Source organism: Sphaerodactylus townsendi, linkage group LG16 (assembly GCF_021028975.2).
Source record: "Sphaerodactylus townsendi isolate TG3544 linkage group LG16, MPM_Stown_v2.3, whole genome shotgun sequence".
NCBI classification, from domain to species: Eukaryota; Metazoa; Chordata; class Lepidosauria; order Squamata; family Sphaerodactylidae; genus Sphaerodactylus; species Sphaerodactylus townsendi.
The window spans coordinates 7792458-7815509 of NC_059440.1; the positions used below are offsets into that span (position 1 = coordinate 7792458).

At 47.9% G+C, this 23052-nt stretch overlaps 1 protein-coding gene across 1 annotated transcript in view; it reads left to right on the top strand.

The window, feature by feature from the left end:
- The window catches only part of RPH3AL (rabphilin 3A like (without C2 domains)), a 120484-nt gene that overhangs the window by 57836 nt on the left and 39596 nt on the right, over positions 1-23052 (top strand). Inside the window, exons 5-6 of the mRNA XM_048519385.1 lie at positions 5828-5938; positions 8581-8763. Coding sequence (XP_048375342.1) covers positions 5828-5938; positions 8581-8763 — 294 coding nt within the window. The remainder of the gene's footprint in view (positions 1-5827; positions 5939-8580; positions 8764-23052) is intronic.

The window sequence follows — 23052 nt, forward strand, 5'->3', positions numbered from 1 at the left end:
TCACACCACTGCTTTATATAACGGCATGACAATCTGCTAATGCACTGTGCCCTCCACATTCTCAGCTGTATGCACTGCCCGACATTATCAGGGAATGGACAGGTGGATTGTGCAGGCATCTGTGAGTGCAGGTGGCGATCAGGCTCCTGAAGGGGTGAGGGGAAGATGTACAGGGAGGATCATGGGGGATTAGTGGTAGGCGGAGGAGAGAAGGCACCACCCCACAAAAAAAAATCTGGAACCAGCCCTGCAGACTAAATTGGATGTCAGACAATATGGAGGCTGGAGTGTTGTGTGGTTTCTGGGCTGTATGGCCATGTTCTTTTCTCCTGATGTTTCGTCTCCATCTGCGGCTGGCATCTTCAGAGGATCTGATACTCCCCTCGCATTGCTACCATCAGACCCTATGAAGATGCCAGCCACAGATGCAGGCGAAATGTCAGGAGAAAGTGCTAGTAGAACACGGCCATACAACCTGGAAAACCCACAACACCCCAGTGTTTCCGCCTGTGAAAGCCTTCAACAATATGGAGGCTGCCCTGCCCTTGTCAACTGCCAGTGATGGCGGTTTGTTACCGCTGTTGCTCGGGTAACAATAAGTGATTTCACCTCAGCAATGTATTGAGGCACAGGAAGCCGGTGTTCTTCAAAGCAAGGTATTTTATTCGGAAGTGATGGTGACAGCTCGGGCAGGAGAATCGCGCCAAGCTCAAGAACTTTTATACACAAACATCAAAGGGGGCAAAGGGGCAGGTAAAGGGGGCAGGTAGGGGCAGGTCCCCTACCGAACACCAATAAAGAAACATCAATACAAAAGAAAGATACAATTACAACTTTTGTGAATGGGATCACGAAATCTTCCCGCGAGACTTCACAATGGTGCTGAAAGGAGAGCGGAGAAGGTCCATTCAGAGAATCTGGATGGGCTCGCTACCACACCCAGTTATCTGCTTTATCAGATGGCTGTTTCCTTGAGTTATGACCTGAGGCTCCTGTGCCTCAGTCCAGTAACAAAAGAGAGTTTAAACAGTCCAATGACGATCCCGACACGTTCTCCAACGGCTGGGACCTCTGGGCGCTGTCATCAGACTCTATTTGCAAAACCAAAGAGGGTCTTTGTTTCAGCTGGGAAATCGGCTAGGTGTTGGCTCGAACTGAATTCCAGAGCCAACTTCCTTGTGCCTCTAATATTCACCGTTCTAAGCCATTACATTTTTCCAATACAGTTTACCTAAGATGACATTTTACTTAACTTAATCAAGGCTAAACTTAAGCAGGGCATACTAAACCTAGTACAAGAAGCAGATCAGGGGACAAAACCTATTTGGGAACATCAATAAATCACATTTGTGGGTCATAGGAGCTTCTGGGCTACACTGGTCTCTGCGCCTTGACCTGGAGCCAGTGTAGTCAGGTAACTTGACTCAGGAAAATATTTTGGCTATTTTCCTGGGCGGTATCAGGTGGAAAGCTGATGCGTGGGAAGGGATTCTCATCTGGAGCTGGATCCCGGTATGGAGGACAAGGGCTGGCAGTTTTCCAGCTTCACTCGGGACAAACAGATGACAGTTTACTGTAGTCTTGCAGATGCGTCTGGAAAGCTGAGCCGTCAATTCTGGAGCACAGAAGCGAACATCAAAATGCAGTGTTTTTCAGAGACATTCAGCTCCCTAGCAAAATACTCGTTTCAGTTTTCCAGGGAAAAGAAATTGAGAGTCGATGACAACTTTAAGACCAACAAATTTATTCTTGGTGCAAGCTTTTGGGTGTATGTATACCAATAATAAAACGTTGTTGGTCTTAAGGGTGCCCCTAGACCGAAAAAAAAAAATCCTGCTGCTTCAGACCGACGCGGCTACCTTTCTAACTGAATTTATCTTCAATTTCCCGTTCCTTTTAGACCATGCAAAACTGTTTCCAGCTCCTACCCGCAGTGAGACTTAAGGCTCATTTTGCATGCTTCGGTGCCGAGAGTTTTTAAAGTGGAGGTCAGCTATGGGTCAATGCTCAGTTTGTTTCCTGTCGCTAGTACTGCTTTAAAGGATTGTCTGATTTTACTTTACAAAATAGCATTACAAAACGCAGTGCCTTTTAAACACACAGTGCAAAGAGCATACGTGGTCAAGTGTGTGCACTCAAAGTTTAGTCCTGTGCCCAGGGTTCGTGGAGTCCCAAGTTCCAGTCTTGCCTATATCACTGGCCTTTGAAACGTGAGACAGAGGCTTTCTTGGTGTGTGGGCTTTTGTGTATAGCAATGGTGTTAGTGTTGTCATTGCAAAGGTATCGTTTGGATGGATTTGGTAAGGTCTTAACATCCTAAGAAGTCCCTTCCTGGATTGGTCCAAAGGTACCTCTGTTACAGCTAGTACATGAAGGTTCCGTTAAGCTACCATGTAAGGCTCATTACGCACATGCAGAATAATGCACTTTCAAACTGCTTTCAGTGCTCTTTGAAGCTGTGCGGAATAGCAAAATCCACTTGCAAACAGTTGTGAAAGAGGTTTGAAAACGCATTATTTTGTGTGTGCGGAAGGGGCCCTTAAGTAGACCTTTCTTCATTGCATCTCTGTCAAATCCCTTGTAGCCAGTGGCTATCCATCATCATGCCTTCTGGCGGTGAAGTCCATAATTTAATTATGCATCATTTGCAGAATGGCTTTCTTTTGTCTGTTGGATATTTCCAAGCAGTTTCATTTGACTAGAAATACAATTACCATTTGATGACGCTATTTTCTTGGGGGAAAATTATGACAAAGGCAAGTTTTAACAGCTAGCAATGCAAAACCAATGTAACAATAATCAAGTGTTGGTGAACAGAGGCATCAGACCAAACCAACAGTGGCCGATTCTGCACAGCACAAATAAGATGTCCTGAGGACGGGGGGAAAAGATGTCTTGGGTAGGAACTCTGCCCAGCTTTTTGCTGGAGACGTTCCCAGAACACCTTATTTCAGGTCAAGCCATCTTTTTCTTTTTGCAGTTGCTAAAATGTGGACTTTTTCCTGCAGTCGTCTGCAAATTGTCTCCTGCTAGCTGTGCAGTGCTCAGGAGCTGAGGAGACTGTCTTATTTTTCCCGCCCGGCTGTTAAACTCTCTTGTCAGCTTCCTCTGCCACTCACGCCTGACATTTTATAATACTATAGGGATTCTCTGTGTCTGCTGCTTGTAGCTGAAGGTTTTCTGGGACATTTGCTCTGCGGACACCGATCCTGGGTGCCTTTCCAGCCTGAAATTTCGAATGCATGCTCTGCACGCTTTGTGCTATACAACAACATACAATGGCAATATGTAGCTTTCCTTATTTTTATTTTTGAGGAGCTGTTTTTGAAGACCTGAACACCCACGCTTGGGTCTTTGAAGACAGCTCCTCGAAAATAAAAAAGGGAAAGCTGTTTATTGCCAGAATCAGCTGAGTACAACCATGTACTTTCCGGGGTTGAAAAGGCACCCAGGCTCAGAGCCTGCAGAGGAAACCTTCAGCAAAGGGGCTACAGGCACAGAGAATCACTGCAGCGCCATAAAATGTTAGGTGGAAGTGGCGAAGGAAACTGGTTTGATGGTCGGGCAGGGGGGGAAAGCGTCTTTCTCCTCTGGTGCCTTTTTTGTCGGTGCTGTCTGAACAAAAAAATTAGGAGCTGAGTTTTTTTAAGAGATCCCCACGGCACATCTTATTTGTGCTGTGCCTAATCGACCAGCATTCTGAAAGATTGAAATCTTTTTAAAAAACTGGGCAAAGGAGCCTAGAAAGGGGAGGTGTCCTAAGAAGCTGTCCTCCGCCTGCGTGCAAAGCTTTCTTCCTTGCAGAACTCAAGCCAGCTTACAACATAAATAAATCATTATTTAAAAGAAGCACACACGCAACAAAAACAGTCAAAACCCGATTAGAAGTCAACAATATAGAAACTAATTTAGGACGGCTGATAAAAACGTAATCAGTTAAATGCAGTCCTGAATAAAACTTTCCTCGACTGCCTCCTGAAGATTGACAGGGAGAGGGCCAGGGGCCCCTCCCTGCGGAGGTTGTTCCAAAACCAACCCCCTCTCTCGTGTACCCACCAAACAAGCGCCTTTAATTGGCGGAACTATCAGGAGGGCACCTCTCCACAATCTTAATTCCTGGGAAGGGACGTATGGGAGAAGATAGGGTTGGGGTTTTTTTTACTGCAAAGGGTTATTCAGAACTAAATCCCCTGAAACAGTTTGGAGGAGAAAATTGTTATGATATAAAAATAAAGGTTCACAAAAAGGTTCATCTTCTAGTCAGCAGAAGTTTGCCCAACAAAGAGGCCGGAGACAGCCAGTCTAGGGACAAGTGGCTACTGTTAACCTTTAACATGATTGGTGAGTTCAACTGTAACTCTAGAGCAGGGGTCTGCAACCTGTGGCTCTCCAGATGTTAGTCCATGAACATCTGGAGAGCCACAGGTTGCAGACCCCTGCTCTAGACCAATGAGAGGCTGCTGCTGGGGCAGGGAAAAGTATCCTTGTTGGATGTATAAGCAATGCATTGTATATGCTAAGTTCAAAGTTGAGTCTGAGTTGAGTTGAGTGAGTGTTCAACTTTGTTCTTGCTGAAGAGTTCTGTATAGTCTTATAGTCTTGTATAGCATAGACTTGTGTAACCTTGCAACTGCTAAAGTAAAACCTTCCTATGGAAAGAACATATTGAGTGGAGAGTACTCTTTTTCCAAGAGTGCTAGGAGGCTACAGTGAGTGCAAGAAGACTACTAGACCTTCTCATCTTACCAGAGTAGCTCCGCTTTAAACTCTGCTGAGAAAAAGTTCCTTCTTCTACCTCAGAACTTGACCTCCTTGTTATGCAAGGAAGTTCCAGCCCTTGCCTTTGTGATCTTAACTAAAGAAAAACAACTACGTCAATCAGACAAACGGAAAACCTCCTTGGAGCCTTCTGTCTTTAGATGTTGCAGAGAAGCCCAACAAGTCAGAGAAGGAGGCCAATATTAGAACCCATATTTAATTTTGTGAATGTTGGGCAGTGCATGAAAGCCAGTGTGGTGCAGGCATTAAGAGCCACGGACTCTAATCTGCAGAGCTAGGTTTGATTCCACGTGAGCCGCAGACTCTTATCTGGTGAACCAGATAAGTGTTTCCCCACTCCTGCATTCTTGCTGGGTGACCTTGGGCCAGTGGCGAAGCTACCAGGGGATAGGGGGTGCGCCGCGCACCGGGCGCACGGTTTTGGGTCACGTGGGGGCAGAAAATTCCCCCCAGACCCCTCCCCCTTCCCCTCCGCACCCCCCCTGAGGCGCCCCCCCCACTAACGTTACAAACCGAGCATGCTGGATAACAGGCTTCAAAGGCCCTGGTGGGAACTACATTTCCCAGGGTCTCCTGGGAAATGTAGTTCCACCAGGGCCTTTGAAGCCTGGAAGGGAACAGGCCTGTTCTCCAGCCTGCTCGATTTCTAAAGTAAGTGTGGGGGGGTCGCTGCGGGGGGGCGCCGTGGGGGGATGAAAATCACCCCCCCCCATGACTTACTTTAGAAACCGAGCAGGCTGAAGAATAGGCCTGGAAGGGAACAAGCCTATTCTCCAGCCTGCTCAGTTTCTAAAGTAAGGGGGGGGGGGCGCCGCACCGGGGGGGAAGCCAGAGTGCGCACCGGGCACTGCCTTGGGCTAGTCACAGTTCTCTCCGAACTCTCTCAGCCTCACCTACCTCTCAAGGTGTCCGTTGCAGGGAGAGGAAGAGAAAAGGAGTTTTGTCAACCACCTTACAAGAGAGAAGTATAAATGCAAACTCTTCTTTTCTAAACTACTGTTTGGTAGCCACACTCAGTGCATCGCCCCCTCCTTGTCTGTTTCCACAGTCGTGTCCAGCGACAGCGAAAGTGACTCTGAATTCAGCTCCTCAAGCGTGGACGACCGGACCGTGCCTGCCAGGTCGAAAGCTGTCAAGGACAAAAAACGAGAAGAATCAGGTGAGAGAAAAGAGCCAGGCTGGGAAGAACGCAGGGGGACCAAGCAGGGTGCCTTCACACCAGCATTCTGCTTCTACAGATATCTGTCACTCATGTTTGTCCCCTCTTTGTCCACTTCAATCTCACAACTGTGCAAGGCCAGGCATGGAGAGAGGGATTGGCTTGCCCTCACCAAGGGAGCTATATAGGCAAGGGAGGATTTGAGCCCGAGTCTCCCCAGTTCTTGTCCAACACTGTTTATCTAGTAAATGTGGGTAGCGCATGTATGTGGTTCTTCCCTCCCAGCAGCCCTCTGAGGCAGGTTGGGGGAAGAGAGAACGAAAATGACTGGCCAAGGTCGTTCAGCCAGCCAGCCTGGCGTGGTGGTTAAGAGTGGTGGACTCTAATCTGGAGAATCGGGTTTGATTCCCCACTCCTCCACATGAGCGGCGAACTCTGATCTGGTGAACTGGATTTGTTTCCCCGCTTCTACGCGTGCTGGATGACCTCGCAGTTCTTCGGGTCTCTCTCAGCCCCACCTGCCTCACAAGGTGTTTGTTGTGGGGAGAGAAAGGGAAAAGGAGTTTGCAAGCCACCTTGAGTCTCCTTACAGGAGAGAAAGGCAGGATATAAATCCATTCTCCTCCTCCTCCTCCTCCTCCTCCTCTTCTTCTTCGTGGCAGAGTATGGATTTGAACCCAGGTTTTCCAGTCTAACGCTCAAAATGGTACAACCTGCTAGCTGCACAAGCACAGTTCTGAACTGCTGTTTTTGATCTTCTTTTGATGGCAAAATTTTTACTGGGCCGAGAGGGGGTGGAAGGCGTGAAAAAATTATTGCTGAGGGGGAAAATCCACTGCAGCTCTTTACAGATGAAAGGGAACTGTGTACATGGTTAGTGTACAAAAACATTGGCGGATTTTCCACTAGCTGACTCAGAAGAAAATTGCCAAAGCTGCGCAAAACCCAGCCATGCCAGCTTCCCTCTTTTCAGGGAAGTGCCAAGGTTTTCCAAGTCTTTTGTTTTTCGATGCCTCTTTTCTCATGCTTTCTCACGATTGCCTACCAATTTCTTTCTTTCGCTATTCAGCCCCCCTATTCCTGTTCATTTCATTTCATTTCGGCTAGTACCATTCATTTCATTTGTTCATTCATTTCAAACCATTCATTCACATTTCATTCCATTTTGTCTCATTTCCTTATATATTTTTATCCCATAGAGTGTGGTAGATTTAATTTGCTACATGTTTTGGTATTCCTTGATTCCTCTTTGAGGAGTTGCTGAGTGGTTGCCTCAGCACTATAGGTAGTTTTATGTAGATTTTAGGCAAGTGGGTGTTTTTGGTCGTTTCCCCACTTACCATCTGCTGCGTGCTGCTCTCGCCAAGTAGCGCTGGGTCCCGCGGCACTCCCCACTACAGGGGCGGCGACAACGCAGCCGCCCTGACGCTGCCGCTCTCGCGCCCCCTCAGCACGTGTCATTCCTGGCGCTCCTCAAAACGGCGCCTTTTGATGACTCCGCGCAGAGAGCACGGGGTCGTGGGGAAGCCTGGGAGCGCGCCAGAAATGACGCGCGCTGAGAGTAGCGTGCAGCAAAGGTGGTGGTCGATGAGTGAAGTAGAAGTGGCGAAACTGACCCTGCAAGCCCTCCTGAATGATTCTGTTTTGTATGGCTTGCAAAAAAACCAGGGAAGTGAGAGCCTTCCTGACCTCCTCAGACAGGCCATTCATTCGGGTGGGGGCCACAATGGAGAAGGCAGGTGTGCGGGCAGTGATTGGTCTTGCCCATTTGTCATAGTGGAGCTCAGAGGCCCCTTCCGCGCATGCAGAATAATGCACTTTCAATCCACTTTCAATGCACTTTGCAGCTGTGCGGAATAGCAATATCCAAACAATTGTGCAAGTGGATTGAGAGTGCATTATTTTGCATGTGCGGAAGGGGCCTCAGTAGCAATGGTCCTGAGGGTATGATGGACCAAGGCCATTATAGCCAGCACCTTGAACTGAGTCCAATAACCAATGGGCAGCCAATAAACCACATCACAAAAGAACAATGCGCACATTTTGGAGGAGAGGATTTGGCATGAGGCAAGGAAATGGTCCCAACCAGAGGTGGGATCCAGCAGGTTGTCACAGGTTCCCGAGAGTAGGTTACTAATTATTCGTGTGTGCCAAGAGAGGGTTACTAATTGGTGATTTTGCCACGTGATTTTTGTCTAAGTTACGCCCTCCTCTCAGCAGTAGTGCGCAGAACTTGAAGCAGTCTAGCAGGAGGTACGTGGCAGCCTGCGCCTGCGTGCATTTGTTTCCCACCCAAGGACCGGCGCAGTGGCTGCATCCTTGCCACAGCCCCGCCCCTGGAATGCCCCGCCCCCGGAATGCCGGGCCACGCCCCCATCGTGCCCCGCCTAGCCCCATTGGCGCTATGCCACTGTTTGAATCCCACCACCATGGGAACCTGTTACTAAAATTTTTGGATCCCACCACTGGTCACAACAATAAAACTTCATGTATTGTGCGAGTGCGGCAAAATCAAGGTGGGGACATTTGAATCAAATCAAATAGGTTGTAAAATTCCATCTCCTCCATTACTTTGACTGTTGTTGCTCGTGGTCCACATTTTCACACACCAGCTGAGAATCTGAACTCTGTTTTTCCTCCAGCTGGCCGAGGTGAAGCTGCTCGAACCCCCACTGGGAATACCTGCCGGCCCTTGGGGTACCATTTGTCAGGAAGCCAGAGCAGCTTGGGAAGTGACCGTGGCGGCGTCTTGAGCGCCACCGAAAGCTGCCCGAGCGATCTGCTGGTTGACGACGAGGATAGCGATGTCAGCCGCAGCACTGCTGGTGAGTTGGGCAGGAGGGAGGCGGGAGAGGAGGTGTGGTCTTTCCCTGTAAGGATGGAGGGTTAAAAGGCTGGCGGCATAGCTCAGAACCACAGTCCTTCCTTGTTAGGAATAAATGGGAAGAAGCTGGCAGGCTCCAAGCTGTCCGGTGCATTGCCTTGGCAAAACTTGGGGTTTCTCTGGCTCACGACAGGTGGGCCTGAAAAAGGTGCAGGTGCTCTGTGGTAAGGTGACCAGATGGTCACCTTTGTGAACCAGGAGGGGGTAGGCGGCCGCGCGCACGCACACATGCACGCAGTTGCAGGAGCGCACTGCCTTCTGGGGCGCTGCCGATTCCCGCCCTGTGACAGGGCAGGAAACGGCAGCACCCCAGAAGGCTGTGCTCCTGTGGCCGCGCGTGCTGGAGGCTGCCGCACTGCCTTTGACCCCAGAAGGCAGTGCGGCAGCCTCCCAAAAATCGGGACAATGGAACTAACCTGTGGGACGCAGGACAAATTGTGTGAAGGCGGGACTGTCCCGCCAAAAGCGGGACGTCTGGTCAGCCTATCTGTGGCCACTTCCAAGGTTGGGTGGGCAAGGGCCTGGGGATGTGGTTGCAAGTGGGAACCAGAAGGGACGGATGCTTGTGGTTCTCATCCCTCCTTCACCCTGGTGGACAGTTTCCAGCCGTTGTGCTCTTTCTGTTGACGTTTGCCTCGTGCTTGTTCTTAAGGTGCAAATTAGGTTGGCAAGAACAGGGAAGTTGCAACTAAAATTAAAAAGTGTGACTGTGAGGTGAAGATTTAGCGTTGGCTTTTTGAGGGTCCTTTTTATCGAGAAAGGTGTGAAGCGTGTTTTTTTAAAATCTTGAGGCTGTTTTTACATCTGGTAAACGAACAAAGGAGGGGGGGAAACTTAACCCTAAAACAACAGAATGAAGTGTACCCAAAGATCAAGAACAAAACCACATATCGGGCCAACAAATTCAATTGTGAAAATTATATAAATAATCCACAATTATAAAATATAATGTATATCCAGCTAAAAATTGTAATATACATATATCCAGCTAAAAACAGGACCATAAATAGGACCTTTAATATCCTACATCACAAACATATTCATACACAAATAGACAAACAAATCCAGTTTCCAACCCCAACCAAACGTTTTGGCCAGAGGCATAGCTGGGACAGAGTGCGCCCCGTGCGCACTCTGTGTTTCCCGCCCCCTCCGCTCCTTACCTTAGTTCAGCCTGGAAAAGCAGCCTGTTCCCTGCAGGCTGGAAATGGCCTGGTGGGAACTACACTTCCCAGGAGACTCTGGGGCTTGCAAGGTCTCCTGGGAAGTATAGTTCCAGCCAGGCCATTTTCAGCCTGTAGGGAACAGGCCGCTTCTCCAGCCTGCACTCACTAAGGTAAGTGTGGGGGGCGCTGGGGGTGGGGGTGAATTTCCACTCCCAGGTGTGCTCTCTGTGCAATGCCCCCCCCCATTCCCCTGGTAACTCCGCCTCTGATTTTGGCCAAATGGCCTTCTTCAGTGGTTGAAAACTACCCAAGTCTCAACTCCAGACAAAAAATATTGCTTTTTAAGATCTTTATGACTGTGGTGGGTAGTTTCTGGAAAATAGGAAAAAGAAATTATAAATCTACGCTCAGTATGAATTCATTATGCAGGGGAAAAAATAATTTGACATTTTCTACTTACTGTGGGACTAATCAAAAATAACAACAGGACTTCCTTATACACTACTGGCTCCGATCAAATGATGGTGCTTAGACCCAGCGTATATTTTTCTCATAAGAGAAAAGATGGCATATTATACGTGAGAACAATAACAAATAATAATGAAATAATAAAAAAATCATTGGCGAATTCAATCAATACCAACTTCAGGGCACAAAAGTGGTATTGGATCGAAGAGAAAAAACGCTTTCTTGATGGAACTCCGTGTGTCTCTGGAGCATACAGATGGCCAACTACACTTTTGGATTGTGGAAAAGATCCAACAGCACGGATTGCGTTCGAAGATTACCACAGAAAGTCTTTTGGATTTCTAGTTTGAATAAGCTTGCTCTGTACGGTCTGGATGGTCATGTGGGGCCAGGACCGCGTCTCTGGTCCTACACAGCTGAATTAGTTTAAGAAAAACTTAAAGTTAGAAAACACCCAAGAAGCAATTTTGAAACAGAAGATAAGTTTACTAGACAGCATAAGTATCTGACCAGGGTGTCCTCTTAAGGGTAAGAGGCACACCCTTGATACAAAGGAACCAATTTTTATAGACGCAAAAATACAGACGTCACACAATCATCATAGGAGTTACGTACATAGTCCATACCTCTTTCACGTGCTACATTCCTTCTGTTACTCAAACGCTGCATGCTATGAGCTCGTGCTGTCTCTCTGCGCATACACAAAGGGCTACAATAAAACTAACTTGCTGTCTTTCTTGTTTCCAAGAAAAACTCGTTCTTCTGTTTTTCTAAATTTACTCCCAGAGAGAGATATGTCCTTAAGCTATGCAGCATTCTGACATACTTGTAGATCATAAAACTTTTCTTTACCAGTTAGAAATGATTTAACTTCAAATGATTTTACCTGTTAACAAATATTGATTCTAACAACAATTATACCTTCGAGTCTAAGACAATAGAATTATGATCAAATACAAGTAAATGTTGAATCACTCATTATCATTTCTGTGTTCATTCAACATAAATAGAAAAACACTTTTTCCTTATTTAATTAATCACATTGATTTAGCTATCCCGTATTGCTGGTTCTAACCCACAAAAACAAAGTCATAAATTTTTATGGCTTCTGTCATATAGTAACCTGTCGTTACAAGACCCTAAAGATGTGTATCTGTACTTGCCTGCATCTTCACTGAGAAGCTGCTAACATCTGGCCTCTGGTCACTATACAGAGAGCCATTTTGATGCATCAAATCCTTGGTTCTGGCAACTTTCATGTTTCTTGATTAAATACAAATTTTATACATTCTGGTCCATCTCCACAGTCAGATAGACTGGATGCGTACCTAAGATTATTTTACTTGCTGTCTATTGCTTTTCACCTTGGAGTTTAATTGGTGTCTATCCCCCATGGCTAGATGTTACAGTTATTAGCCAGATGGGTAAGATACCCAATTGCATCCGTGAGATGACATCACACTCTGTTTCTTATGTAGAGAGTGTGTACTAAATGTACCATGTACTTTATTACTCTGTACATGCTCCAGGCACTTATTGGCATCTTTATGAACTATATTAGTCTTTGGGACTATGATATTATGCTATAATTTCTCCAAAACTATGGCAAGACATTTTGTGTAGAGTCCAGATAAGGTAAAAGTCGTCCCTTGTGCAAGCAACGGGTCATTACTGACCCATGGCGTGCTGTCACATCAGGAAGTTTACTAAGCAGACGTTGTTTACGATGTAGTTTGTCATTACCTTCCCCAGTCATCTACGCTTAACCCCCAGCAAACTGGTGATTCCATACATAAATGCATAATAAAAATTCTGCCCCAGTGTACATCCACATGTTGTGGCAAGGTAAGAACATTTTATGCAGTGGTGGGATCCAAAAATTTTAGTAACAGGTTCCCATGGTGGTGGGATTCAAGCAGTGGCGTAGTGCCAATGGGGCTGGGCGGGGCATGACGGGGGCGTGGCCGGGCATTCCGGGGGCGGGGCATTCCTGGGCGGGGCTGTGGCAAGGATGCAGCCGCTGTGCCAGTCCTTGTGCGAAAACGAATGCACGCAGGCGCAGGCTGCCACGCACGCCGGTGCACCTCCTGCTAGACTGCTTCAAGTTCTGCAAATGCCAGCTATTTCATGCTGGAGAGGAGGGGCGTAACTAAAGGCAAAAAATCATGTGGCAAAAATCACTTCCTCAATTAAGCCTAACCACTCTCGGCAAGCACACAAAAGAAGAATTAGTAGTAACCTACTCTCGGGAACCTAGAGAGGACACCTGCTGGATCCCACCTCTGATTTTTTATGTGAGCTTTGTGTAAAGCAGACCTCAGATTTTGCCATGAACAACGTTTCTTTTAGGCTTCTCCCAGAGTTCTGGCAACAGGTACCAATCGGTCTTGCACGGCTTTCATCGGCTCACTTGTGTAATCACAGCAAGTGCCCCACACTGGCTGCAGGCCCATGCCCCCCCCCCCCCCGTCGCAAACCTCTGCAAATAGCGGCCTCTCCCTCCCTCTCATTTCAGTCTCCCTCGTCTCTCATGCTTTTTCCTTTTCTCTCCTCTCCCGCGACGACTTCCTTCTGTAAAGCGTTAATGGACCTTGTTTTTAATAGAAGCCGGGCTAACAATCCATAACTCTCCGCATCATTATAGCTCTTAGCAAGCTTTTAATGATCGCCGCAAAAGGTCGGACGCCAGCCCCGGGAATCGCATGAAAAGGATCGGCAGGAAGCAGAGCTCGATTCCCTCTGCACAGGAACCGCCTCCTCAAGAGATGCGTGAGGATAGAAATCCGCGATTAAGATGGTGGCCTTTTTAAAATTAATTCAATTTGCATTTTAATACCCTGTCTTATTGAATAAAGTCTGAGCGGCTCTCCAAAAAAAAGAGAAAGTCACGAGGGGCCCTGCTTTTTTGTCGCACCTTCCTTTACCAGAGGCAGCTAATTGGTGATCTGTTGGCATTTCATTAATGCCCACTAATGCCCCAGCAGGCTAGCCTTTATCCAGCAATCCTTTGTGGCAGGTGTCTAAAGCTTCGTTTCCCTGCAGGTGGAGGCTGGAAAAAAAAACACTTTATGTCAACCTTTGAATGTGAAAAGTGGAATAAAAGAGGGCTAGAAGGGGGAGCTGAAGGTTCACACCACACAGAGCACATTATGATGAAATCCCAAGTGTGTGTGAGCTGCAGAAAACAGTTGCTGGAGGCCCACTGTGGATTTGGGCCATGGCGGGGGGCGGGGGGGGGAGCTTGTAGCTCTCTCTCTGTGCCCCCCCCCCGCATTCCTCGCGTTAAGCACGGGAGGAGAGCTCTTTCATACATGCCAAATAATCCACTTTCAATCCACTTTGCAGCTGGATTTTGCTGTGTAAGACTGCAAAATTCCCTTGCAAACCATCATCGAAAGTGGATTATTCCACATGTGTGAAACTGCCCGTTGGTACGCATGTCATTCCTGCTGCCGCCTCGTCCTGAGACTAGAACAGCCCAGTTGAGCAATTTCTGATTGGGGAAGAAGAAGAAGGGGGAGGGGGAGGGGGAGGAAGAAGAAGAAGAAGAAGAAGAAGAAGAAGAAGAAGAAGAAGAAGAAGAAGAAGAAGAGGGGGAGGAGTAGGAGTAGGAGTAGGAGTAGGAGGAGTTTGGATTTATATCCCCCCTTTCTCTCTTGTAGGAGACTCAAAGGGGCTTACAATCTCCTTTCCCTTCCCCCCTCACAACAAACACCCTGTGAGGTGGGAGGGGTTGAGAGAGCTCCGAAAAGCTGTGACTAGCCCAAGGTCACCCAGCAGGCATGTGTGGGAGTGCACAGGCTAATCTGAATTTCACAGATAAGCCTCCACAGCTCAGGCGGCAGAGCGGGGAATCAAACCCGGTTCCTCCAGATTAGATACACGAGCTCTTAACCACTACACCACTGCTGCTCCTTACTTTCTGGGGCTGGGGGGAGGGTGTGTGTTGTCGTACTCCATCTTTTTCACCAGTGTGTGTTGGGGCCATCCCATGCTGCTTGTTTTCGTGTGCGTGTGTGTCTTTGTTTGGTATTAATGGACATTCAGCCAAATAGCCCAAGGGTTATCTCTGGCCCAGAGATGGCTGGCTGACTTTGTAGACTGGGAGTGGCGGCTGGATTGAGGCCAATATTACCTGACTGTGAATCTGCTCACTTCTCACCTTCTCACATTGTATTTGTGTAGATAGATGAATATTGCAGCTGTCTTGCAGATCTCAAGAACTTGCCCTCCACCATGACATGGAGTCTGCTGTTAACTTCCTTTATCTTAGGCAAAGTGGGCAACACAGCCTCCGTTTTATATCCTGGCTGTAACCTATCAATTTGATATGAATTTATGTTGGGCTTTGAGGGTGGGCCACAATTTTGTGGCAGAAGCCCTGACTGGAGTACAGAAGGTACCAGTTTCAATTCAGTTCAATTCAAAGACCTTTATTAGGCATAAAAACCATCATGTGCCAAACATTCCAATTTACAATAGGAGGATCACTATTGCACATCTTGTAAAACACGCATTAAAAATATGGCTACAGCTTCCGAGGTGTCAGCATTAGGATTGTTCAAAAGCTTAGACATTTTTATTTTATCTGAAAGAATCATGAATCCTGTCGGTAGTAAAGCCCTCAAATCAGTTCTAATGTTGTTATATTTCGGGCAATAGAGCAGGATATGAAAATTTGAACCAGCTGTATAAGGACAAAACCGACATCGACGCTCACTGTGTGGCATATTATGGAAGCGACCTTGAAGTTGGCATGAGGGAAAGGTACCAGTTTCATTCGTTGGCATCTCATGTGTAGAGAACTTTTCTTGCCCCGTTCCCTCACCTGTGAGTGCCAGAATTCTTCCTCAACCACCTGCTGATGTCCAGTTTTGCCCGTCCACTGTAAAATGCCAGAAATTTGTGAGGAAGAAAATGAGTTTTCCTAAGACATACAGGCTCTTCGGTTTCCTGATTTTTTGCTCCTAATTCCTGCACAGAGCACCTCCACGATACACACAACCCTGCCGGTGTGTTGATTATTCCTCACACACAGATTGAAACAAAATACAATACAGTAGATTGTGGTGGGTTTTCCGGGCTGTGTGGCCGTGGTCTGGTGGATCTTGTTCCTAACTTTTCGCCTGCATCTGTGACTGGCATCTTCAGAGGTGTATCACAGAGAGAAGTAGATTCCTCTCTGATGCCAGCCACAGATGCCTGCAAAACTTTAGGAACAAGATCTACCAGACCACGGCCACCCAGCCCGGAAAACCCACAACAGCCAGTTGAATCCGGCTGTGAAAGTCTTCGACAATACATTCAAACGCAATAGTTTGAACCTACTTTCTCATTCCAGAATGGGAAAGTGGAAAGCAGAAGCCAGTTCTCAGAAGGCTGTTTGCAACTAGGACAGGGGTCCGCCACCTGTGGCTTTCCAGATGTTCATGGACGACAATTCCCATCACCCCCTGCCAGCATGGCCAGTTGGGGCTGTTGGGATTTGTAGTCCATGAACATCTGGAGAGCCACAGGTTGCAGGCCCCTGAACGAGGAGAAAAGGGTGTCTCGAATGACAGTCTACAAAGTCTAGCCTTCCTGTGGACCAGACACAAGGTAGGAGAGGGAGATGCTGCCAGCGTGGGTGGCAGTCAGCTTGGCGAATGGATGAGTTGCCCGCTGACGACCAGATTAATGGCGCCGGGCAGCCTGTGATCCTCGGGAGTAGGCACATCTGTGACTAAGAGGGATGAGCTGGAATTTCGCAAGCCCGCTGGTTTGGTTTGGAAATCTCCATTGTGATTTTTTCTTCCCCACCTCCTCACAATCAGTTAAGTTACAATTCAGTTAAATGTGTGCCTTTAAAAATGTCAGTCTTGTTACTGTTCAAATATTAAATGTTAATTCTTGCCATATAAATGCTATTTTAACATTTTTTTAAAAAGCACAAATATATTGAGCATCGTAGCATGATCACATGAGGTGGGAGGACGAGATGGTTCACGATGACATGATACAAGAGTGGCCGAGTAATTTAGCCCTGGTAGTAGGCAGTGGTTACAGTGTTGGACTAGATCAGGGGTCTGTAACCTGTGGCTCTCCAGATGTTCATGGACTACAATTCCCATCATCCTCTGCCACCATGGCCAATTGGCCATGGTGGCGAGAGAACTGATGCAAATTATGATCCATGAAGCATCTGGAAACCCATGGAGACAATTCCCTGGACTAGAAATCTGAGGTACAGCCAGGTTAGAATTTCCTATGGAAACCTGCTGGGTTACCTTGGGTCCCTTACTCTATCTCAGCCTAACTGTTGGGATTTGTCAAGTGCCAGTCACACAATTCAGTAATGAAGGAGTTAATGTTGTGCATGCTAATTACTGTGTTTCCCCGAAAATAAGACAGTGTCTTATATTAATTTTTGCTCCCAAAGTTGCGCTATGTCTTATTTTCAGGGGATGTCTTGTTTTTCTGTGTTCTGTTCGTCGGGCATGCTTCCAAACAAAGACTTTGCTTCGTCTTACTTTTGGGGGATGCCTTATATTTCACACTTTAGCAAAACCTCTACTACGTCTTATTTTCCGGGGATGTCTTATATTTGGGGAAACAGGGTAGTTAGTGAGGTCAGAAGTCAGTGACCAGGTAATTGACCCCTATTGGCCAATCAGGCCCAGCATGAGATACCGCGCGTAGGATATAGGTATATATTCTTTGTTCTTTCTCTGCACATGCTCTCGAGTAGTCTATTAGCCACGCGATAGCCAAATGGGAGCTAGCTAATGGAGCTAGCCAGCTGGAAATATATTTTCTTGTTTTTTATCCCAACTTTACCCTTCCCTTCTTTTATAGTAAGTAAAGTCTTTTAACAGTAAGCAACGGCCTCTGTCTCTTTCTTTGCACAAACTCTGCATTGAATAGCAAGGGTGATATAATAATCACAGCAAAGATTTCCAACACTGACCTACCTCAAAACTTTGTTGGGGGGATACAATGAAGCCCCAGGTTACTCCTATCTTGTCAGATCTCAGAAGCTAAGTAGGGTTGGTCCTGGTTAGTATTTGAATGGGAGACTTCCAAGGAAAAGCATAAGCATAAGTATTTTTATTGTCACTGTGCACGCACAACGAAATGTACAGCAGCATTCCTCGATGCACACAATTTCAGACTCATACCCCATCCTCACTTTCCCCTTCCTCCACCCATCCCTACACAGCCCCAAACACATCAACACGAAGCCGCGGAGTTCAGCATCGCCACAGCTCTAGAGTAGAAGCTGTCTCTAAGCCTCTTTGTCCTAGTTTGGATAGACCTGTATCGTCTGCCGGATGGTAACAGTTCAAAAAGAGAGTGTGCTGGATGAGACGGGTCTGTCAGAATATTTTGGGCTTTTTTTAGGCTTCGGGAATTATAGAGTTCTTCCAAGGAGGGGAGAGGGCAGCTGATAATCCTCTGTGCAGTAGCGATCACCCTTTGGAGCGCCTTCCTATCTGCCACTGTGCAACTGGAGAACCATACACAGATGCAGTAGGTTAAGACACTCTCTATAGCACAGCGGTAAAAGGACACCAGGAATTTTCCATTCAGTTGTTGTTTCCTTAAAAGTCTCAGATAGTACAGTCTTTGCTGGGTCTTCTTAACCACCGCGGCAGTCTGTACGCCCCAGGTCAAGTCCTCTTTAATCATAACGCCCAGAAATTTAAAGAATACCAGGGTCATGAGGTGGAGGCAGGCAATGGCAAACTACTTCAGAACATCTCTTGCTTTGAAAACCGTATGGCAAGGGTGGCCAACCTATGGCACTCCAGATGTTCATGGACTGCAATTCCCATCAGCCCCTGCCAGCATGGCCAATTGGCCATGCTGGCAGGGGCTGATGGGAATTGCAGTCCATGAACATCTGGAGTGCCATAGGTTGGCCACCCCTGCCCTATGGGGTCCCCAGAAAATCATCTGTGACTTGACATGCCCCCTACAAAAAAAGTTCCCTTGGGTCCCCACTGGGGAGAGAAATGGGGCTGAAATAAATGAATAATAAATAATTTTGGCCTCCCAGAATTCTTCAAGGGAAGTCTTTTCTTTCCAGACTGAATTATTCTATTGTGTTTGTTTTCACCTGCTTTCTTTCAAAAGGGAAAAGGCGTCTCCCAACCAGTCCCTGGCGCTGATGGCCCCCAAATGTGTTGGTATTCAAGATGGCTTTCTTCTCAACTCACCACGTCGAACTTTGGGTGGTGGCAACAGCAGGCCCTGGTTGCGTACCAACATTGATGACTCGGCTTGGGCAATGTGGAGACAAGGCCGTCGCTGTGGTTGCCCCTCTGTTTGGATCCGTGCCTCCTTTTCATTCATCTTACTGCTGAAATTGAAGCTGGAATGGTTGGAATTGGAGACCTTGAGGAACCAGAAGGACTGGTCCCACCCATCTTTGACTCTCAGGGTCTTCTGCTTTCCACTGTGAGTCGAAAATTCTGATGGATCCAGAGACTTCGAAGGACATTTCTGTTGAACTGTCACAACGCTGTCCAGCGGCAAGAGCACGGAGGAGAGAGACCCATCAACTCCAACAAGAGGCCTGGTGGACCACAAGACTTAATTATTTGCATGTGCCTAAAAAAATTCTTGCGAATCCTTGTACATTTTGCCACCTGCTTGGCCTTGCAGAAGAGGTGTATAGAAACAATGTTCCATGGAGATCTTGTTTCAAGAAGGTAGAAATGTAAGATGGCAGAACCGCAACAGATTGGTGTGGAGGGGGCAGAGATTATGGTGGGTTGGGGGTGGTGAGGGCTGTGGTGACCTAGACAATCAGCGCCTCATCCGATTGCTTCAGCCGTGTCCTGTCTCTGCATGCTGGACACAAACGTGGAGACTGGCCGGGCAGGGACGGAGTCCCATTCCCCCACAATTGTAGAAGGAAACTGGTCCAGAGGTGGTGGACACCACACTTCCTGATGGGAACCTGGCTGCAAAGTATTGCTTGGAGAGGGAACGGGAGTTGGGTTACACTCCGTCCTTCATGCCAAGCAGATGTGCATCCACGTCCTCTTTTGCTGCGAACAACGTTGGCTGGTGCTGGCCCTCTAGATCCTTCATGTCTGCAGTGCAAAAAGGGCATTCAAATTCGCCTTGGTCTTCAGCCTTCATTCGGTGAATTTGAAAAAGGCACGCCCTTCCTCTTGCAGTGTAGGTGTGGAGGCATTCTGAAGCAGGTGAGGCCACTGTGATTTCCTAACAAGGAGGGCCCTGTTTATAGGCCAGCTGTGCAGCTAGTAGCCAGGTGGGAAATGTGGCACGTGGGCCTGTTTTGAGCAGATCTACCCCTCTGCGATAGCGTAGTGCACAGGTGTCAAATTCGCGGCCCTCCAGATGTTATGGACTACAGTTCCCATCATGCCCTGCCATCATGATGCTGGCAGGGGATGATGGGAACTGTAATCCATAACATCTGGAGGGCTGTGAGTTTGACACGTATGGCGTAGTGAATCTCAAGGCCATGTTTCTTGTGAGGGGAGAGAGGAAAGCTCGGGTGGTATGTTCATTCCAGAGGGGAAACTCTTGCCTCCCAGTTAAGAATTTTATTGGCACGGGATTCACCCAATCCAGTTCCTTGAAGAGTCTCAGCTGGTCCTTTCTTTTGCCAAGTTGGAGGCAAGAATGCCCGCCCCCTCCCATCCTCTGTCCCTAGAGTAGGCTGACCAGACGTCCCGCTTTTGGCGGGACAGTCCCTCCTTAAAACAATTTGTCCTGCGTCCCGCGGGTTTTTTCAAGTGTCCCGATTTTTGGAAGGCTGCCGCACTGCTTTCTGGGGCGCAAGGCAGTGCGGCAGCCTCCTGTGCGCGCGGCCGCAGGAGCGCCCCAGAAGGCCGTGCTCCTGCGGCCGCGTGCGCCTACTCGCCCATCCCGGTTCACAAAGGTGACCATCTGGTCACCTTACCCTAGAGCCAAACTTCACGTTCCACTTGTTTTAAGAATCGGGTCCAAGTTCTCTCCAGCCACACAGCAGCTGCAGGGGATGGCTGCTAAAATCCATTGGAGCCTATTCAGGCTCAGAGCACCACAAAGGTGGGAGAAAGGGCTCTTGCCTGCCCTGCCCAGCCATTTTCCATGCTGAAACAGTGCTGGGAAGGGAGGGATTTTTTCTAGTTTTTGCCTCTCTGCATGCACAGAATATGCTGGGAGGGAACAAAAGCGGGAGCTCTGCCCCCCCCTCCCCCCCAAGGTGGCCCCCTTTGCCCAAATAGGATCCGCTTGATTTTTTTCATGGCCACTGTAGCTGCAGGGAACCCAAGTTGGAACCTAAACCCAATTCTTTAGAAAGCAAAACTTCAGCCTTGCTTCTCTGGGAGCCCAGTCTCTGACCATGATAAGAATCCTGGGGGGGGGGGGTCACCTTTCTGCTATGCTTGTTGATCTATAATGGCTGCTCCTCTAATTGTCATGAGCAGGTGAGGGATAGTAGCCATGGGAGGTGAACGACCCCCCGACCAAACCCTCCCCTGTAAGTCTGCGAATGTTGCGCGCGGTGTTTTTGTGTGATGTCGTGTCGTTTGCCTTGTTTTCTAGTTGAAAGGTGTGTGCCGCTGTGCTCGCCTGGTTTTTCTTGATGGAAGTATTATACCTCTTGCTTACTCACCCCTTGAAATTGCCTGTTGTCTTTTCTCCGGCAGTTCCCGTGCGCCCCTTGGGAATAAAACCCAGCACCATTCCTCCCACACCCACCATAAAAATAGCTTCCTAATGTTCTTCATCAATGACTGTGCCAAACAGGGATTCATGAGCCTGTAATTGTTTGCCTCTCTGGAGGGTTCACTCATGTTTAAGTGGCCCAATTCTTTTCTTCCTGCTCAGCCATGAAACGTATTCGATGACCTTCGGCAAACTACACTTTCCTGAGCCTACCTCACATGGTTGTTGCGAGAATAAGATGGATGGGGTGAGGGAGTTAAAAATATAACAGTAAGACTAGGAGCAGCAGTGGCGTAGGAGGTTAAGAGCTCATGTATCTAATCTGGAGGAACCGGGTTTGATTCCCAGCTCTGCCTCCTGAGCTGTGGAGGCTTATCTGGGGAATTCAGATTAGCCTGTACACTCCCACACGTGCCAGCTGGGTGACCTTGGGCTAGTCACAGCTTCTCGGAGCTCTCTCAGCCCCACCCACCTCACAGGGTGTTTGTTGTGAGGGGGGAAGGGCAAGGAGATTGTAAGCCCCTTTGAGTCTCCTGCAGGAGAGAAAGGGGGGATATAAATCCAAACTCTTCCTCTTCTTCTCTTCTAGGTGGCAAGTGGACGCAAGCCCTTGTTCAGTATAAAGAAGAAGAAGAGTTGGGTTTATATCCCCCCTTTCTCTCCTGTAAGGAGACTCAAAGGGGCTTACAATCTCCTTGCCCTTCCCCCCTCACTACAAACACCCTGTGAGGTGGGTGAGTCTGAGAGAGCTCCGAAGAACTGTGACTAGCCCAAGGTCACCCAGCTGGCCTATGTTGGAGTGCACAGGCTAATCTGAATTCCCCGGATAAGCCTCCACAGCTCAGGCGGCAGAGCTGGGAATCAAACCCGGTTCCTCCAGATTAGAGTAGGGTATTAGTCAATAGAAACTCTTTCATGTTTTTGTGTTTTCTCTCAGCTGAAACGGGTTTTGCATTTTTGCTTTCCAAAATGACGGGGAAATCCCACTAAGCAGCATTTGATGAGTACATAAATATGCCTCACCCAGACCTCTCGCCATGTAACACATGAAACATTCTGAGTTCAAAGAGATCAAAAAGTATCGTCTCTCATCAAAGTGGGTGGGGAAACACTGATTTGTTACTGACCCACTGGGTGATGCCACATCATAACATTTACAGGCAGACTATGTTTACGGGGTCGTTTGCCACTGTCTTCCCCAGTTGTGTACGCTTTACCCCCTACAGCAGTGATGGCGAACCTTTTTGAGACCGAGTGCCCAAGCTGCAACCCAAAACCCACTTATTTATCGCAAAGTGCCAACACGGCAATTTAACCCGAATACTGAGATTTTAGTTTAGAAAAAATGGTTGGCTCTGCGTGTGTTACTCAGGAGTAAGCTCGGTGGTAGTCGGTGGCTTTGCTTTGAAGCAACCGTGCAACTCTTCCAACGGGGGAATCACGACCCTAGGAGGGTTTACTCAGAAGCAAGCCCCATTGCCAGCAACCGAGCTTACTCCCAGGTAAAGGATCATGCTTTAGTTCTTTGCCTGAAAATCAGTGGGGTTTAACAGCTCTTAGCAGGGTTACCTACACTGCTTCCCCAAAATTAGGCCTTAGGTTTAATGCTAATAATCGAGCCCAGTGGCCCAGGCCAGCCTAGGTGTGTGTGTGGTGGTGGGGGGGCGATTTCCCCCCCCACATGATGAACTCTGTTTGTGCATGCCCACAGAGAGGGCTCTGAGTGCCACCTCTGGCACCCGTGCCATCGGTTCGCCATCACTGCCCTACAGGCTGGGTACTAATTTTACTGATCTCAGGATGAAAGTCTGATTCAACTTTGAGCCGGCTTCCTGAAACCGACTTCTGTCGGGATCGGACTCGTGTCGTGAGCAGAGCTTTGACTGCAGTGCTGTAGCTTACCACTCCACACCACAGGGCTCAAA